General features: G+C 35.0%; 3 protein-coding genes across 4 annotated transcripts; 2 read left to right on the top strand and 1 right to left on the bottom strand.

Moving 5' to 3' along the window:
* Positions 1–3,879: 3,879 nt before the first annotated feature.
* Positions 3,880–4,900, bottom strand: LOC104235149 (uncharacterized). Its single transcript, XM_009788844.2, has 3 exons — positions 4,733–4,900; positions 4,427–4,596; positions 3,880–4,345 (listed from the first exon to the last, which is right to left on the bottom strand). The coding sequence occupies exons 2-3, from the start codon at positions 4,429–4,431 to the stop codon at positions 3,949–3,951; spliced, it is 402 nt and encodes a 133-aa protein (XP_009787146.1). The 5' UTR covers positions 4,432–4,596; positions 4,733–4,900; the 3' UTR covers positions 3,880–3,948.
* A 1,921-nt stretch (positions 4,901–6,821) lies between these two features.
* On the top strand, positions 6,822–11,977 carry LOC104235148 (E3 ubiquitin-protein ligase AIRP2-like). The gene is made up of 5 exons (XM_009788843.2): positions 6,822–7,121; positions 8,736–8,886; positions 9,022–9,088; positions 9,196–9,430; positions 11,472–11,977. Exons 1-5 carry the CDS (start codon positions 7,030–7,032, stop codon positions 11,680–11,682), a joined length of 756 nt encoding a protein of 251 aa, XP_009787145.1. The 5' UTR covers positions 6,822–7,029; the 3' UTR covers positions 11,683–11,977.
* Positions 11,978–14,612: 2,635 nt separating this feature from the next.
* Positions 14,613–18,281, top strand: LOC104235146 (sphingolipid delta(4)-desaturase DES1-like). 2 transcript variants are annotated; one of them, XM_070153046.1, is made up of 3 exons: positions 14,630–14,898; positions 15,858–15,926; positions 17,277–18,281. In XM_070153046.1, the coding sequence occupies exons 1-3, from the start codon at positions 14,731–14,733 to the stop codon at positions 18,105–18,107; spliced, it is 1,068 nt and encodes a 355-aa protein (XP_070009147.1). In that variant the 5' UTR covers positions 14,630–14,730; the 3' UTR covers positions 18,108–18,281. The 2 variants fall into 2 exon arrangements, with proteins under 2 accessions (XP_009787143.1, XP_070009147.1); XM_009788841.2 differs by lacking the exon at positions 15,858–15,926 and having other exon boundaries at positions 14,613–14,898.
* Positions 18,282–19,140: the final 859 nt, after the last annotated feature.

The raw sequence follows: 19,140 nt of genomic DNA on the forward strand, positions 1-19,140 counted from the left end.
TCCAGCAGAGTCGCCAGAGCTGTCACACCTCCTTTTTACCACCCCGGGAGGGATATAGGGAAGTTTTTTCCAATTAAAGTGACAATCGAAACGGGATTATCTATTTTAAATTTAGAGTCGCCACTTGGGATGATTTATGGTGTCCCAAGTCACCGATTTAAATCCTGAATCGAGGAAAGATTGACTCTGTTTTACAGTCCGCGAAACACAGAAATTCGAGTAAGGAATTCTGTTAACCCGGGAGAAGGTGTTAGTCATTCTTGAGTTCCGTGGTTTTAGCACGGTCGCTCAACTGCTATTATTGGCCTATTATCTGATTTTATTACAAGTTTTGAACCTATGTGCATTTTAACTTTAAGCCGCTTTTAATTCATTTCTAAGAAGATTTCAACGTTATACAAAATACGTATTTGGATCACGCCACATGAAATGCACCCGCAATCTGCGACATATTTTGTTTAACGTTGTTGAGATTTGGATTTGGGTCACATGAAATGCACACCCGAGTTCAGGAAAGTAATTTTTAAAATAGCGCGTTTAAAGCAACTACGCACTTTCAACTTTGCGAGGGCCATAGAAAATTCAACTAAATGGTACACCTCGATTTCTAAAGGATTGAAATTAATTAAGTGAGGGCCATGCGTTTGAGATTTTATTTGGCACGACACGCCTCAAATTAATTCAAAGGGTTTTATTATTCGAAGTTGTTATAATCGGGTTACATGAAGTGCACTCCCGAATTTGGGAATTAGGCATCTTGATTATGTCACCGGAACCGTACCCATAATTACGATGGTTTATTAATCGCGCCTAAAGCAGCTGACGCGAAATTACTTTCAAGAAAAGAATGGATTCCCTTATACATGAAAAGGCGGCGATTTGTTGTTTAGCAAAAATAAACCCACAAATCAATTTTAACTAAGATAAGTTCAAAGTAAATGAAACATTCATGTACAGTGAAAGCAGACATACATAGGCACAAAGGGAACAATTATTGAATTAGAACCAATCAACTTGTCCAAATAATTTTGAACAAAGGCAGCAATATATGTTTGGAAAACGTCAAAGGAATTAATTATATATGCTTCCAGTTATTTAAAACTAACCAAGAGTGAGTCAACAACCACATCATACTTTTACAAGATGAAAACAAATCAGACTTTCGTGTTGAAATGCAGCGAGCTCGATTTAAAATCCAAAATCACTGTGAACCATTATTATTCCAAGCTTGGTTCCAAAGGAAATCATTGTACAATTTACAAATTTCCAGTAATAGCTCAAACACTAGTCTAGAATGCTAAGTCAACCAAACTTAATTACTACGCCAATATCCAACTTCCAAATTTGTGTCAGTACATAAATCTATTTCAATTGTTGTATATCACTGTTACCCGTTTGAGCCATAGAAGGCAAAGCTCTGTTTTCACTTAATCAGTCAATAAATTAACTTTTCAAACAAGACAACCTAAATAAATTAATGGTGTCAGAGCAAATGAGTAAAGCGTGAACACGCCAGAACACTTCACGAAATAACTAGAGCATAAGAAAACGCATGAAAATTTGTTGAATTCTTTAGAGGCACCCAAACAAACCAATGTTCAAGCATGATTTCATATTAGGCCAAATCTAAAAAATACAAGTTCAAAGAAGACATACCTAATGGCGTGAGGATTTAAATATAAGCCAAACAAAGGCAAAGAAAACAACTGGTTGGAGCTGTGCAGCAATGAACAGCAAGACGCAAATTCAACTGCCGAATTTTACACCAAACTCGAACACCCCAGAAATGGCAGAGGTTGAATTTCGAAATTAATTTTTCTTTAACATTCTTTAAGAAATTTCAGCTCTTCTTTTGTTTATCAAACTTTGTGATTTTTCAGATCTTCACTTGGAATTTTCAGCTTTGTTTCAGCCGTTTGCGTTCAAATCGCGAGTGGGCGAGTCTTCGTCTTTGTGTGAGTGTGGTGGTGAGTGTATTCTCCTATGGAAAACGAAGGAGGGAAGTCGCAAAAAGAGAAGATGGAAGATGGAAGATGGAAGGGATGCTTGTTCTGGTTTTTTATTCAAGAGCGTCGCTGCTGGGTTTCTAAAGGGCTCCCTTCTTTTCTGATATTCTCGCTGGTTTTTAGGGTAAGGTCCAAGTGTTAATATCAAGGGGGATCCAATGTTTTATGTGATGGATCTGGGCCGGTTCGGTTTAGTGGGTTTGACCCATTTTCTTGGGCTGGGGCGATGAGCCATTGGGCTGGTCCGAATTGGGCACTGTTTGGGGATGATTTGGGAGATTAAAAAAATGGGTCCAATGTCAGAGAATTAATACTCTTATATTCCTCTTCTTTTATTTTCAATTCTATTTTTTTTCCTTTTCTTTTCTTTTTCCTTAATTAAAAATCCTAGAAATTAAAATCCCAGATTATCTAAAAAGTGTGAAATTAAACTAATTAACTAATTACAAAAATCATAAAAGCTACTAAATCCTAAATTAAAAGAGAAAAATCAATAACCTAAATATAAAAGGCAAAAGTGTAAAAATGAATCATTTTTTGTGGTTTTCAAATTTTTATAAAGCAAATAATTATTGGTTAATTCTAAAAATATAAAAACAAATCCTTAATGCAATGCATGATATTTTTGATATTTTTCATAATTAAAATAAAAATTAAACCTGCACAAAAATACAAACAATTAATAAAATCCTACAAAAATCCTATAAAATGATAGATAATTGGAAAAAATCTATTTTCTTGGATTTTATAGGAGCAATTCATATGGGGCAAAAATCATGTGCTCACAGTCATAAAGCTGCTGGAAGTAATATTGTTGCTACTTCAGCAAGTTCTGTGCCTGCAAGTGTTGGTAGTTCAAAGCCACCAAAGCAACGTACTGGAAGAGGAAGGGGTAGGCCAAAAGGTTCTAAAGAAAAGGTGAAGTTTTTCCCTTCAATGTCTTCTTTCTCTTTTTTAAATAATTACCAGATTTTTACTTTTGATTGTTTGATGTAAGATGTTGGTACTAGCACTTATGTAAGAACACAATATAAGAAACCAAGGATGGTTGGGATGGGAGTTTTACACACTCAAAGTAGCTTCAAAATTCAAAATGTAAGTCTAACACAACCTCTCATATTTAGGTGAATTCATTGTTTGATTTTCTGTTAGGTTTTGGCAGCTTGGAATGTCATCTACAAACTTTAAGAATGTGAGGTCTTCAGCAGAAGCAACTGGAGATCTAAGCCATCAACCAACACGAGGTGTTAAATGGAAAGGTAAAGAAGCTATGGCATCAAGGCAGCTTCAACAATTTAGAGGCAAGAAACTCATTCAAACAAGGTCTAGGGCTGCTAAGTTGAGCCAGGAAAGCACCACTGCAAATCAACCCAATTGATGAAGATATTATTTTGTTGATGACTGTATTGCAATAGACCGCATTTTGATATTATTCTGTATTTTGATAAGGATTTTTAGGTAGCTATAAACTGTATTTCTCATTTTGTTACATTTGGTGTCTGTTTTGCTGCTGCTACAATGACAAAAAACAGCTGTTTTGTTAACTCATTTTGTGACTTTTATGCAACAAATGCATATATGATGTTTTGGTGATCTATGTGTTGTACAGGTCAGAAATGTGATGGGATCACAAGGTTGATAGTATGTGTATTGGCCATGAAATGAAGTACTTTGGTTGGTGACAAGGAAACTTAGTACTGTTGTGTGTCTATTTTTGATTGCCAAGTTCTGAAGTTTATGCAGTTTACTTCACAATGTAAAAGCATCGCTTCTTTAGAAACAACAATTGATAAGCAATAACTACATACATATTGAGATGAGAAAACTACAAAATATTGAGATAACAAAACTACAAAAGGCTTATATTCAAATGAAAGGTCCATTGCAAACATACAAAATAAAACCTACACGCAACAACTACATACATATTGAGATGACAAAACTAGATTCGCAATGGCAACCTCATTGCATCTTCTTTCAATGAGATTCCTGGATACCCACAAGCAACAAGAATAATACACATCCCCAATATAATGAACCAAAGTACATTTTCCCTAGCCTTTGACTTAGCCAATTTACTCTTCCACTTCTTTTCCTTCTCTTTCATCTTCTCCATATCATCTTGCAATTTCACCAATTGAGCCTCAATCTTCTTCATCTTGTCCCCTTCTATGGTTTTTTCAACCTTTAAAGTTGTCCTTGGCTTGGCAAGATTTTCAAAGCCTTCTAATGCATTCTCAAGTTCACCCATTTTGTCAAGCAATTTTGGAATAACAAATTTGGACCTAGGATCAATTTCGGAATCCTTCCAAACCCAAAAATCACAAAGATCGTGGACCCTAAGATGAATAACAAAAGAAAATTAATCAATGATAATTTTTCACAACTTAATTAGTGAAAGAATTTTTACTATCGTTTACCCCATAGTATGGACAAACCCAATATCTTCTTCCTGGGTTTCGAGGGGTCCAAGCTGTTAACAAAGGCAGCACATAGCCATGGTTGCATCGAATGTCTCCACTTGACTCATTTTCTTCCTCTTCCGTGCAAAGCCTTGTCAAATTCAAGCCTTTTGAAGGTATTACAACAACTACAACACAAAAAGACAAAATCAAAGTCAGATAATTTACATTTGCTTTCAAAGATCAGATAATAGGATTTTAGGAGAAAGACATAACAATAATAAAAGAAAAAAATTAGGGTTCTTAAGAAGGAAAAAGATTAACCTTTGCCTTCAAAGATTAAAACTTCAAAGGGCAATTTGATGGAATTTCGGCAGAAATTAAAAGAAGAAGAAATTAGGGTTCTTCAATTGGGTTTGGTAAAATATTGGGGAAGAGGGGATTTTACCGTTGGTTGGGGGTTATATTAATGTTAAAAATTTCTTTCTTTCTTTTTTTGGGTGTTTTCAACGATTAAAAGAGAGAAAGAACGCGCTCAATTCGGTTGTCTAAGACGCGCAGCTGGCCAGGCCTTAGGAGGGAGTAAATAAATACAATTCTTTAAACAATAGTGGTGTGTTAGGATATCCGAAAAGTTTAAATGTGTAAATAATTTTCCAGGACAAATTAAATGGGGTCTTTATGCATTTTATCTAACAGAAAAGAAAGAAAAAAGGAGAATAGAGGGGAGATATTTATGGAAATAAAAAGAAAGCAGAAGACAAAACTATTTGAAGGTGACAGGTAGGCGGTAGCCATCATAGGTGCGTGGAGCTGAAGTACCGAAAGTACTAAGTAGAGAGAAAAGTGGCATACATTAAAAGAAATAAATAAAAAATGAAAAAAAGAAGAAGAAAATAGGCAAACAAAAAGAGAAGCGGAAAATGGAGAGAAACAAAAGAGCGGAAGAAAGACGGAGAGAAAGCGAGACTTAAAATTCAGGACACATTTTTTATTTAATTTAGTATACTAAGTAATAGATATTAGTTCGAGTCAGTTTGTGTACAATTTTATATTGTCTATCAAAATTTTAAAAAGATATACTTACATAAGTATTTTCTAAAATTTAAATTTGAAATTTCTAAATAGTTACTCTTGTACAATAAATAATAGGCCCTTACCTTAGAGATGATCTAACCGACATCAAATTCAGCGTATATTATTTAGTTTTTATTTTAAATGTCAATTATCGTAATAAATAAAAAATTGTATGTCAATTTTAAATAAATTAGAATCAGTTATAAATAACTCAATTTATTCGTTAAATATCCAAAACATTTATAGCAAATAATATTTAAGATTATATTATTTCTTACAAATAATTAGTGCGATTCCTAACAAGTTTCAACTTGCCAAAGCTACTCAAGTCAAAATCTTCTTCTCACAGTAGTTTAAAATTAAACACAACGTACTTTTAAGCTTTTGTGAAGGGAGCCATAAGTGTTAAAGTTGTTGTCATGTAATCAAGAACCCATGAAAATAGTCTCTTATAAAAATATAGGGTAAGACTGCGTATAATAGACCCTTATGCTTCGGCATTTTCCCGATCCCGCATATAACAGGAGTTTAGTACACCGAATTGCCCCGTATTTTTAAGCTTTTAATAGAATAAATTAGGCATGCCAATTTTTTTTTGTTAAACACAAAGTACTCTTAAGCTTTTCATAAAAGAAATTAGACATACCCAATCCCCTTGTTTTTGGCACCATATCTTGTTTACACCTAAAAGTGTGAGCTTTTAAAAAGCATATCACCACAACGTAACTATTAATCAATTTGAACTAGTATTAAATATAAATATTTTTATTATCAATTATGTTTGTAAAGTTCATTCCCATTTTACTCCTGAATTTTCTTATTACTTTCTCCCTTTCAGTTTGTTTGATACAATTTTTTTAATATGTCAAAAAGATACCTTTATATTTTTAAAAATATATATTAAATTTTAACCTTTTATTTTATCCTTATTTAGATGTTAGTATGACATACAAATATTTATGGTTTATTATAAAAATAAATTTTAATTTTTAAATTTTTGTTAATTTTTCTTTGAGTAAAAGGTTGTTTACATGTGATCTATATGTCACGAGTTTGAATCATAGATTATGTCATTAATGCCTGTATCATGTAAATTGCTTACATCATTTTCTTTAGGGGCAGGATCTTTTCCCAAACGCTAGGTGAGTGCAGGATAACTCGTGTGAGCTGCCCTTTTTTTATTTTATTTTAAATCTTCCTACCTAATTAATACTCCTATTGATTATGCTTGTAGTTTATTACCGTTTTACCCATGAAAAACATTGTTATTACATTTCAAGCCACTCGTGTGTGTGTGTCATAAGCTGAATACCACGTGTCCCACTGAAAACAACTCCTCCTCCCATTTTCTCTTTTTCCTCATTAGAGTATACAACAACATAGGACTGTTACAGCAGCAGAGTTTTATCTATCACTCATCAAAATTTGGTAAAATTCTTTCAAGATTTTCTTTAAATGAGAGTGAAAGAGGAAAAGGGTGACTAATGATTGTTTTATTCTGAGGAAAACTGAAGTAAAGAGTGTGTGTGTGTGTGTGAGGGGATATGTATACCGGAGGATTAGGAGGGCCAATGCGAAAATCATTCAAGGATTCTCTTAAAGTTCTTGAAGCTGATATTCAACATGCTAATACTCTGTAAGTCAACTTTTTTTTTTCTTTTTTTCTAATTATTTTTTGTTCTTAGCCAACAAAAAGTGTTTTTTTCCTTCATTTTGGTCTCTATTGATATCTGAAAAAATTATGGTGTTTTCTTAGAATTTTATTATGATTGGCTTTAAAATTTTCTGAAATTCTTAACCCCTTTAGGATGTTTTGTGGTTTCAACCTGTTTGAGTCCCTTTTATTTTATTTTTTTAAATATTTTGGTTCAGAATTTTTTTACTGATATTGGTTTTTGTTATATTTATGTTTTGAAGTTTTAATCTTTTTATTGATTATTCTGAAACCTTTTCACCTCTTTAGGTTGTTTGTGGTTTCAACCCTGTTTGAATCATTTTTTATTTTTCTATTTTTTTTTCCTGTTTTGGTTCAGAAATAATTTTTACTGATATGGGTTTTTGTTTTCTTGAATTTTGAAATTTTAATCTTTTTATTTTATTCTACCTTTTAAAAATTTTACCCTAAGGTGTTTTTCTAACAATAAAGTTAGAATCTTTTTTTTTTTTTCTTGAGGTAGTTAACTTATTGATTTATTTTTTTGGAGACTGTTTTGGCTACCAAAATGGGATTTTTGGAGTTACAGTTGCTAAGTAATTTGTGGCAGCGAGTATATATTTGATTATCAGTGTTAGTTCGAAGTTCACTTCCTAATTTGATTGCTTCAACTAGAGATAAAGGTAACATTTTCAATGCTAATTGATACTTAGCTTCTGAAGAGAGTTCTAATGTTCTTATTATGGAACTTTATATATAAACTATCAAGGCTTACCTTTTTTTTTTAATTTGCTTCTGTCATTGAATATTTGATTGTTGCAATCTGGTGTTAGAGCTGAAAATTTGACTCAAAAAAGTAAAATGTTAGTAGTTATTTAGTAGGTCATTTTTCTCTCCATTAGTGCTCTTCTGTTTTGCCTTTGGTTTTTTCTTTTATCCTTCTTTTTAGTATAGAACTGATGTCTTGAGCCAGCTTGCATGCCCCTCGGCTAATCCACCCGCTTGTCCACCTGTCCCTTGTGGACCCCTCTTTGCTTTCCTTTTCTAAGAGTACTTTTTTCTTTTTTGTTTGGGTTGTGTGGTGTGTGTGTGGGTGGGTGGGGCGGGGGGTGGGTGGATCGACCAGCAACCCAGTGCTGCCATCTGCTTAGTAAGGGACTTGGAGTTGGAGGCAACACTAGAATGAAATTTCATTTAACCGTCGAAACGTGGCATACAATTTAGTATCGAATAAACCAATTACCCACCTTTTGTCGACGGCATATCCATAAAATAGATCATTAAACACTAGGTGATTTCTTTCTATCTGCCTAACCCTTAGTGGGTAGAGTTACCCAGTACCTATGTTGCTGGGAGGTAGCAGGTACCCGGTGGAATAATCGAGGTGCACACAAGTTTGCCCGAACACCACCATCAATAAAAATAGATCATTAAGAAAATGTCCCGTCATCAAGACATAATGAATTGATGATTTGATTTTGGTGACAATCACTTGCTGTTTGTGGTGAATGTGTCTCCAAACCAGGTAATATAGTGTTTACCTCTGCCTTCTTGTTTGGTCCTTTGGCATCTGATGGGCGTAATATGGTTTTGCAGTGCATCTGACTTTTCCGGGGAGTATGATGGAGCTTGCTTACAGATGCGAATGTCCTACAGTCCTGCGGCACACGTCTTCCTTTTCTTAGTGCAATGGACTGATTGCCATCTCGCCGGTGCCCTTGGCTTGTTGAGAATTCTTATTTACAAGGTTTTGAATCGTTTTAATTCACGCATTACCAAAATTCTCTTCTTTTCTTTTCAAGCGCCAAATTCTTCCATTCAAACTTCTTCTCATTTTGCAATATCTAGGGTATTCAATTGAGTACCTTTTACCTTGCTGCAGGTATATGTCGATGGCACCACAACCATGTCAACTCATGAAAGGAAAGCAAGCATTAGGGAGTTCTATGGCGAGTTTCTATATTTTTCTTCTGTTGATCTAATGACAAATACTTCTGATAAATCATGTAAACTTAGATAATTGTCGCTTATAATCATGTTGATCTTCCTTGTCCAGCTGTTATTTATCCCTCTTTACTTCAACTTGAAAGAGGTGTGACGGACTCGGAAGACAAAAAGCAAAAAGCAGTTTGCCTGGAGAGATACAGGAGACGAGATGATGAGGATTACAGACAAGCTTATGATTTGGACATTGAAAGGGAAGATGAATGTGGAATCTGTATGGAAATGAACAACAAATTTGTCCTTCCCAACTGCAATCATGTCATGTGCTTGAAATGCTATCGCGAATGGTATGTTTCATAACTTTTTGATACACAATTGATAAACTTACATCATGAATTAAGTGAAAAGATCCTTACTCCAACCTTACTACCCCAACATAGAGAAAAAATACAAGGGTTTTCCTGGAGAAAAAGGACATGCTTATGCCATTGTTGTTTCTTGCTTCGGTTGTCTTTTTCTGGAAACAGTCAATTTGGAAACATCTGATGCATGTAAAATGCATCTGGCACAAGCGTGCTGCCACATATCTTGGGCATAGATTAAGGTAATGTATGTACAGAGTTCCACAGATATGACCTTTTTCTTCCTTCCATTTTTTTGTTTTTAAGGGAAGTAGCCAAAAGTATTTGTGATAGTCGAGCTCTGTCTTTTGACATGGTGTTTGTAATATGTGCATGATGAAGACGTTGCAGTTGTTAAAAAAAGTTACAGCGTTCTGCGACAAGGAAATTACTTGGGGGAATTTAGTAAATTTGAGAAACTTCTCTAGCAGTGATGAATCACTTCGTATTTCTTCTACGAGGCAGTGAGAGGCTCCCAGGGGATTTTGTCTAGTGGAAAGCACAGTGCATAATGTGTGGTTAGGCTCACGTCACGGGTTCGAACCCTGTTGCAGATATAAACCTGGTATTTAGGGTAGGGGAGGGGGGTGCATCCATTTCACATCGAGTTCCGAACCGTGAGCCACTTGTCATCAGATATTTCTCAGTCACCAATTTTTTTTTATATACACGGAGACAGGGAGTGATCATAAATGATCTTGGCATAAGCTTATGCTGGACTAATATGCGTGCTTAACACCTTTTTTCCTTAATCCTTAATGGTCAATCAGGTTAATGAGTAATAAAATGTTGTTTTTAAGTTGTTCTACATGAAATTATAGTTTTTTCATGCAAATTAAGTGGCATATAAGAAAAAAACTTGTTTCTTTTGTGTGATCCGATACTGCAGCTAGGATGTTTTATATTTTGGTTGCTGAGTAGTAATTATACAGGAGTTTTGTTCTGAAGCACGTCTATACTCTCTTTTTCCGCCCCGTATGTTAGGACTAACTTCTGGTAATTCTTCTTTGAACATGTTGCTCGAGACGGTTTTATTTCGTTGGAGTCCTGACTTGTTATCTATACCAATTTGCTAGTCCATGTAACTTCACTGCTCAGTTTAGGTATTTTCCCATTATGCAAAAATTTGTCTTCAGCCAACTTTTGCAATCACTACATAAATTCCAAGATAATTCATAATTCAAGAATAAGAACATATGAAGGTCAACTTCTCTATATGGAAGTATAAAAAACTATTCAGATGAAGACGTGATTTGCATAAGCAAACATTTTTCATTTTGAGGCTTAATGGCAATCTCTATTAATGATCATAATTGGTAAAAATTACTTATAGAATGTTGTCCTCTTTATGAGACCCCTTAGGAAAAAGGTAAGAAAACCGGTCTCCGTTGGTTCTCTAGATGCACAAGAGAAGGCATAATGTTACTGCCGGGAAATAAGTTGCTCCGCATCTAAACTATATTCTGGGTGTAGTAATTGTGATCTGGAAATGTCTCATTTACTCTCTGAGCTTGAGTAGTCAGCTCGCTCTTTTCTACTAGCTCTCTCCTTTTTGTTGCGTTAAGTGTAACTATGTTTCCTATTTCTTTTCTTTTTGAACACACACGAGAAGGAATCTCTTAGCGCCTCCCTAGTAATATATGATGAACATATCACTATCTATTTAGGGATGCTTTTTCGACTCTGAGGTTAAATAGTTATGTCATTTGCTCGAGGGTTGGGATCTCTCCTCTCTTTTTATTCTTTTTGTGGATTTTGCATTTCTTTTTGGAGAGATTACAAGTTGCTTATTGATGTAGGAAAATTGTAACCACTTGCAGTGAGAGCAATTTGTTAAGCATCAAATAGTATGTGGAAATTTGAGTTACAATCTAAAGGGAAAGATTTTTGGCCACTACTCTTTGTCTTCTCTCTTTGCTGCACGTGTCTGCTTCTTTCAATGTACCTATGATGCAAATTAACAAGGACCTTCGTTGATGTGTTACAGGCGTTCGAGGTCACAGTCATGCCCCTTTTGCCGCGACAGCCTGAAAAGGGTGAGCTCGGGGGATCTGTGGGTATATATGGACAGCAAAGATGCGGTGGACATGACAACAATTACGAGAGAGAATCTGAGAAGGCTGTTCATGTATATAGACAAGTTGCCATTGATGGTGCCGGATAATGTTTTTGACACATATGATACTCATCTAAGGTAGAGGAGCAATGTCCTATTGGTTATCTTGTTGAAATTGGTCAATGCTAGATTGGAAAAGGTTATGGTATTTGGATTTAGATATGAAGGTGGTTTCCTTTTCACTTTGTGATTAGAAGAAACCCAGCCTGTATTATCGAGGCGCGGGGGGTTGAAAAGGTAAGTTAGATTAAGCTAAAATGAGCTTTATAATTCTCTAATCTCCTAATTTGTACATGTCTGTACAGTTGCAAAGTTTGGTTCTTGACATTACTATTTCTTTTTGGTTGTTTGGTTTCTCATTTTCATGTCTGGCACAGAAGCCAACCTCATATATTGACTATTTATATACATTGCCAGTGTAAATAATCACTCTTTTTATTCAAGTAAATAATGTTTACACTATCAAGAATCTAGCTTTCACATCTTACTATTAAGGGGTTGTTTGGTTGGGAAACAAGTTATCCCGGGATTAGTTATCATTCCACCTTCCTATAAGGATAAAAAAAATTCTACCACGATTTTATTCCAACCAATATGGGATAAACTCATCTCAAATTTAATTTTGTGATTAATTATCACTTATACCTTGTACCAAACGAGCCCTTATAAGTTGGACTAAGCACGAGAGAATGGTTGTATTAAACCCAACTATTGAGAATGCACAGTGGAGATGAAGTTAAGGCTACCCATGTAAAGAGGTTATCTTATTTCAGTAGAAATAGCACCAGGTAGCCACTTTTAGATATTTAAACTATAGTTAGTTTTTAAAAGTTATTTAAAATCTAGCCAGATTTGGCAAAATTTTGAGTTCAGACCCTTCTTATTCGTGCTGTTTCTTCTTTTAAAGTTAGGTTTCGTCAATTCGAACTTAGATCCGACGTGCTGAACTTCTGAACTTTGGGCCTGCGATTGAACTGTCAGACTCGCGGTGCGAAGTTTTGATTCCAAAGGCGGTTAAATTTTAAATATTTTATAAATTTTAATTATTTTCTAAAGCGTAATACGGCTGTTTGTGCACTTTGTTTCAGCATAGAAAGAGCTCTTAAAAATAGCACGGTATAGCTAGTTTTAAGACTGGTCATTCAAAAATAGCCAGTATTTACGAAGTCAATGAAAAATAGCCATTATTTTGATGCAACAGAGACCGGTCCAGCATAATATACAGGAGTTCGGTGCACTTGTGTATGAACTCCAGCATATTATGTTGGGCCGGTATACTTTGCTGACTCCAGTATAATATACTGGAGACTGGAGCAACGGTGCTTCAAACTCCAGTATATTATACTGGAAAATTATACTTGCTGGAACTCCATCATATTATGCTGGACTTATCCTGGAACTCCAGTATAATATGCTGGAGTTCAAGCATACTTATGTTGGAACTCCAATATAATATACTGGCGTATTTTCCGGGTTTTGAACAGTGTTTTCGCTCAGATTTATCTTTATATGAAAAGTGGCTAAATTTCGATCACTTTTGAAACTGGGCTATTTTTGAACGACCAGTTGTAAATCTGACTATTTTTGAATTTCTCCCAAAGAGCTCTCTTTCGACAAATTTGGACATGATCAATTGGCTAGATAGAGAACTAGATGGCTACGGTTTACAAAAGTAAAAATAGCACGGGCTAGTTAGTTTTTCGATTAGTAATTGAAAAATAGTCGGCGGCTACAAAGTCATTGAAAAATACCTATTGTTTTGCTGAAACACGGAAAGTTTTAGCATAATATGCTAGATTATGGAGCTCCTGTGTATAAACTTTCAGCGTATTCTGTTGGAACTCCAGCACTTGGAAAGTTGCAGTATAATGTGTGGGATTATGCAGTTTCTACATATAAACTTCCAACATATTGTGATGGAACTCCAGCACATCATAAAATTTTAGCATTTTATGCTGGAAACTCATATATAAAAAACTTTAACTCCGGTATATTATGCTGAAATATTTTCGATTTTTTAAGAATGTTTTTGTTCAAATTTTATCTTTAAATGAAAAAGTTATTAATTGCTATTTTTCAATTATCAGGTACAAATATGGCTATTTCTTATTTTTGGCCACAATCTAATTCAAGTGGCCTATGTAAGAGACTACAATCATAATTCCAAGCTGTAATGCTGGTCTGCAACAGAATCAAAATGGTCCATATGTGATATGTACGTTTCTTTTGTGGGTCCTTTCCTAATTGCCATTATTTAATTCAACTCTTATTATATTATTGTTATTACTCCATCTGTTTCCGCTTACGTGAACCTATTTCATTTTTGGTCTGTTCCAAAAAGAATGACTCTTTTCTAAATTTGGTAACAATTTAGCTTAAACTTATATTTTTACCCTTAATAAGAAGCTTTTAGAACCACACAAATAATCTGAGCCCTTTTTTGATTTGTTTAGGACCACAAATTTCAAAAGTCTTCATTTCTTCTTAAACTTCGTGCTCAGTCAAACAAGTTCACATAAATTGGAACGGAGGGAGTAATATTTAAATGCATCGTTTCATAATATATCGTATCGTACGGTATTGTATTGTACTGTATCGTTTGATAAATATAATGTTTGGATAGATTGTGTCGTTTGCCATCGTTTCATGATATCACGCATCAGCAATTTGAAAAATATATTTGCAATATTATAAAGAAAAATTATGATACAATGTAAAATTACTATATAAAAAAGTAGGGTAAATGATAAAATAAAATAATTTAATAATAATAAAGGATGAGATTGAGAGAAAGAGACAAGGTAACGACGCGACCACACCAAATCGATCGTTACATAAAGTGATATATTTCGTCGTTATATAACAATAAATTTAACGATACGATACAATAAAATTTAAGTAATAATCAAAATAAATATTATATTTAAAATAACAATACAATAGGATACAATGGATAACAACTATCCAAACAAGCTGTAAATCTAAAACAAACCGCTAATTTAGCCACTCAAGCATACTAGAATAGAAATCAAGAAAATATCACCCACACAAAAGGACAGAAGGCCAGAGACAGAAAAACAAAACAAAGAGAGGGAAAAAGGGTGAGAGGTGAAAAAAAAAAGCAGAAAAAATGGGGTTCGAAGGGGAAAAGAGAGAAGAGGAAGAAGGAGTAGTAATGGCTAATGATTTCTTTTGGTCATATACTGATGAACCTCATGCTTCTCGTAGAAGGCAAATCCTCTCTCAGTACCCTCAGATCAAACAGCTTTTTGGCCCTGACCCTTTTGCCTTTCTCAAGGTATATATATTTATGCCCATTTTTATATACATTTATGGATAAAGTTCAAATCTTTATGTATGAATTAGTGTTAATTTGATGCATTATTGGTTTTGCTTCATGGTGTTGTCTTAGATCTGAGATAATTATTGTGTGGGGGGGGGGGGGGGGTTCAAAATTTGAATCTTTATACTCCCTCTCTTCCACTTTGTTTGACACTATTTTATTATTTGTCTTTTGAATGACACATTTCTAAATTGTCTTAATAATTCATTCAATATTAAGTTTGGAGTAACTGAGTTCCAAAAAGGGAAAATCAAAACATACCCATATTTATAGAATATATATGTATAAAGTTGAAATCTTGATGTATAAGTTAGTGTTGGATTTGTGTGAATTTGATGCAGTTTTGGTTTTGCTTAATTGGGTTGTCTTAGATCTGGGATAATGTGGGGTAAAAGATTGAATCTTTATAATATTACTTCATGTGCCGCAGTTTTTGTGGCACACTTTTCTTTTAGTCTATCCTACAAAGAATAACACCTTCTTATATTGATAAATAATTTACTTTAAAATTTAGATTTTTACCCATAATGAGATAATTTATAACCGCAAATATGTTCAAGTGTTTCTTTTTGGGAGAGAGAGGGGGAATAAGGGTGTCCTAGATCTGGGATAATGTGGGGGGATAAAGATTGAATCTTTATAGTTGTATTGGTTGAGTTTTCAGTCGATGGGCTTTTATTTATTTTTGAAATATATTTTGTGTGCTTAACTGTGTTTTCAAGGATATTTGATAAATACAATTGTGGGGTTTGGATTTTTCCTTGGATTAGGCATTATCATAAAGGTTTATGCTGGCAATCTTTTTGAGTTGGAATGCTATGAGCTTTTTCTTTGAATTTGCTTCTCGAATCAGATAAATTGTGAAACATATAACAGCCTTTCAAACTTCAAGATTTTCTGTAATGGTGATTCAGTATCCTTCCTATTCTTCCTCTCGAGCCGAGGGTCTTCCGGAAACAGCTTCTCTGCCCTCCAGGGTAGGGGTAAGATATGCATACACATTACCCTCCCCAGACCCCACTTGTGGGATCCCACTGAGTGGTGGTTGTTGTTGTTGTTGATTCAATATCCTCTTTTTTACCCTTTTCCTGAAAAAGAAAAAGAATGTTGCCTTTGTCAGAATGGACATCTCTTGCTTATGCTCTTTTTTGTACTGCTCATATGTGTAATTCTTTCTACGAGTGGTTGCGATAGTTGTTGAAAGCACTTTGAAGTTTATGTGTTTAGACTGTTGTGAAATGGAGCATGAGACTTGTCATACACTCAGGTGAATTTTATTCCAGGAGATTGGATTTAGAGACTGAAAAGTGAAAATAAATCAAATCATGATATGGTCTTCGATTTATGACTTGCGTCCCTCAGGGGCGCATGTAGCACACCAAAAGCGGTTTCATAGTATTTTCTATGCTAAACATGGTCTTATATGTGAAAATCTACTAAATTTTAACAATACTTGATCTAAACCTATAATCTTAAAAGTAAAATGAGTTCACGAACCCATAATTAGATCTAAACTCATGAAGTTATATGTCAAAATCTACTAAATTTTCAACAAATTTTAGATCTAAATCCATAATTTATAAAGTAAAATGATTCGTTGCTAAGAACTTTACTAGTTGAACCATCAAGTTTAATCCTGGATCCGCCTCTGGTCTCTTACCTACTTTCTCTTTTCCCCTAAAACCAAAGTGGAAAAGATAAATCAAGACTGTATCAACTGGTGAATGTCAGGCGTTCCGATTAGCATCTATCTATGACTTTTCTTACTTACAATTTAGCTCATTGATACACTGGTATAATCACAACTCCTTGTCTACAATGTCAAATATTTTGATAGATAATGTTTTATGTGTTCTGCTCCAGATGTCTTTTCCTAGACGGCTTAAATGATAGTGACAACAGAAAATTCCTGCGACTATGGATTGGTCATGTGACTCATATCATATCCATTTACTCAGTCATGTGCATGCAATTACACCATCCTAACTCCTTGGAGAACAAGAGCAGATGCTATTTCAGAAATTACTAGTTCTAAAATATGAGCAAATCGTCACAGAAACTGATAAGTACTACTAGATTCATATAATTAATAAAAGATGTTTCATTATTTTTGATGGGTTTGAGATAACTATTTTGGCAGCAATATTTTCAAGTGAGCACTCATTGTCATTTATTTATCTATTATGGCAGCAAATTTTTCAAATTAGTGCTCACTGTGTATTCTTATTGAATTTTAACTATGCTTGAATTTGTATATAATCTTGCAGACTATTTAAATTTCTCGGTCTCTTAAATGTTTTGTCCTATTGATCACTAAACTTTGTCCTCTGCAGATATCTGGAGTTGTTTTGCTTCAGCTTTGGACTGCTACCTTCCTTCATGATGCAAGTTGGCTGAAGATATTGATAGTAGCTTACTTTTTCGGCTCTTTTCTAAACCACAATCTCTTCTTGGCTATTCATGAACTAAGTCATAACCTCGCTTTCTCTACTCCAGTCTACAACCGTTGGCTTGGAATTTTTGCCAACCTTCCCGTGGGTGTGCCCATGTCTGTTACCTTCCAAAAGTATCACCTCGAGCACCATCGCTTCCAAGGAGTTGATGGAATCGACATGGACATCCCGAGTCTTGCTGAAGCCCATGTCGTAAAAAATGTACTTGCAAAATCTATATGGGTCATTCTTCAACTTTTCTTTTATGCTTTCCGGCCACTTTTTCTTAAACCTAAACCACCTGGCATATGGGAGTTCATTAATTTGATTATCCAGCTATCCCTCGATGGAGCTATGGTTTACTTCTGGGGCTGGAAATCACTCGCTTATCTAATCCTGTCCACCTTTGTTGGGGGCGGGATGCATCCAATGGCTGGTCACTTCATCTCCGAGCATTATGTCTTCAATCCTGAGCAGGAGACATACTCCTATTACGGTCCCCTTAACCTTATGACTTGGAGCGTAGGATACCACAACGAGCACCACGACTTTCCCAGAATTCCCGGAAGCAAACTCTACAAGGTGAAGGAGATCGCACCAGAATATTATGAAAACTTAGATTCTTACAAATCTTGGAGCCAGGTCATCTACATGTACATAATGGATCGAACAGTTGGACCTTTCAGCAGAATGAAGAGAAAGCTGTCAACGAAGGCAAACAAGTCCGAATAGTTGCAGTGGTAGTCGTTGATTCCTTGCTAATACTTTCAGTCTTACTATGTGATATTTCTTGTCTGTTTTGATTCTTGTAACAATATGATATAGTTTCGGCATCATGTGCAATAGAGTTGATGTAGCAGTGACTAAGTTCATCTTTAATCATGTATAATATCCTTAGTTATGGGATTTCCATGTTATTTATTTTACTGCATATAGCCTCTTTAATGGGAGATTGTTTTTAGACAAGAGGGGTAAGCAACCTCCTCTTCCAATCAAGAGGTTGTGAGTTCGAGTCTCCCCAAGAGCAAGGTGGGAAGTTCTTGGAGGGAAGGATGCGGGTCTATTTGGAAACAGCCTCTCTACCCAGGGTAGGGGTAAGGTCTACGTACACACTACCTTCCCCAGACCCCACTAAGTGGGATTATGCTGGGTTGTTGTTGTTGTTGTTGTTGTTGTAGCCTCTTTAATGGGAACTAAAGGGGAAAAGAAATGACACATCTGAAGCCTTGGATATGCCTAGAGTCTCCTCTTGGAATATATGAACATAAAACTAACAGTGTGTTGCCCTTGCTTTCCTGATATGAGAGTCTATTGGAAACAGTCTCTCTATCTTTACGAGGTACGGATAAGGTCTGCGTACGCACTACCCTCCCTAGACCCCAGTATGTGGGATTATACTGTGTATGTTATTGTTGTTGTTGCTAACAATGAGTTGCCAGCTTATACTCCCTTGTTATATTTTATATGCCGGTGGTTGGCTGGGTACAGAGTTTCTGGAAGAAAGTAAGATTATTAGAAGTTGTAATCTTAAACGTGTTATGACACTTTTGTATCTAAACTTGAAATGTTTCCAATTATAGGAAAGATGTCATGCCTTTTTTAATGGACGAATAAGGAGAGGGTGTTGCGTAAAGTGGAACACCACTTCAATTTGTGCCTCCTTTGCTAGTTTTAAATATGTTTGAGTATTTAAACTAATAGAGTATTATGAGGGTGTTTGGCTAAGCTTATAAGCTGGTCAAACTGGCTTATAAGCACTTTTTGG

Source organism: Nicotiana sylvestris, chromosome 8, assembly GCF_000393655.2.
Source record: "Nicotiana sylvestris chromosome 8, ASM39365v2, whole genome shotgun sequence".
Lineage (NCBI taxonomy): Eukaryota > Viridiplantae > Streptophyta > Magnoliopsida > Solanales > Solanaceae > Nicotiana > Nicotiana sylvestris.

Bases quoted from the DNA above. Each gene is read 5' to 3' on its own strand.
- LOC104235148 (XM_009788843.2), top strand. From the start codon at position 7,030: ATGTATACCGGAGGATTAGGAGGGCCAATGCGAAAATCATTCAAGGAT. The intron at 8,887-9,021 runs GTTTTGAATCGT...ACCTTGCTGCAG, and splicing joins TGAGAATTCTTATTTACAAG to GTATATGTCGATGGCACCAC. The intron at 9,431-11,471 runs GTATGTTTCATA...GATGTGTTACAG, and splicing joins TTGAAATGCTATCGCGAATG to GCGTTCGAGGTCACAGTCAT.
- LOC104235146 (XM_070153046.1), top strand. From the start codon at position 14,731: ATGGGGTTCGAAGGGGAAAAGAGAGAAGAGGAAGAAGGAGTAGTAATG. The intron at 14,899-15,857 runs GTATATATATTT...ATGGTGATTCAG, and splicing joins ACCCTTTTGCCTTTCTCAAG to TATCCTTCCTATTCTTCCTC. The intron at 15,927-17,276 runs GTAAGATATGCA...TGTCCTCTGCAG, and splicing joins CTCTGCCCTCCAGGGTAGGG to ATATCTGGAGTTGTTTTGCT.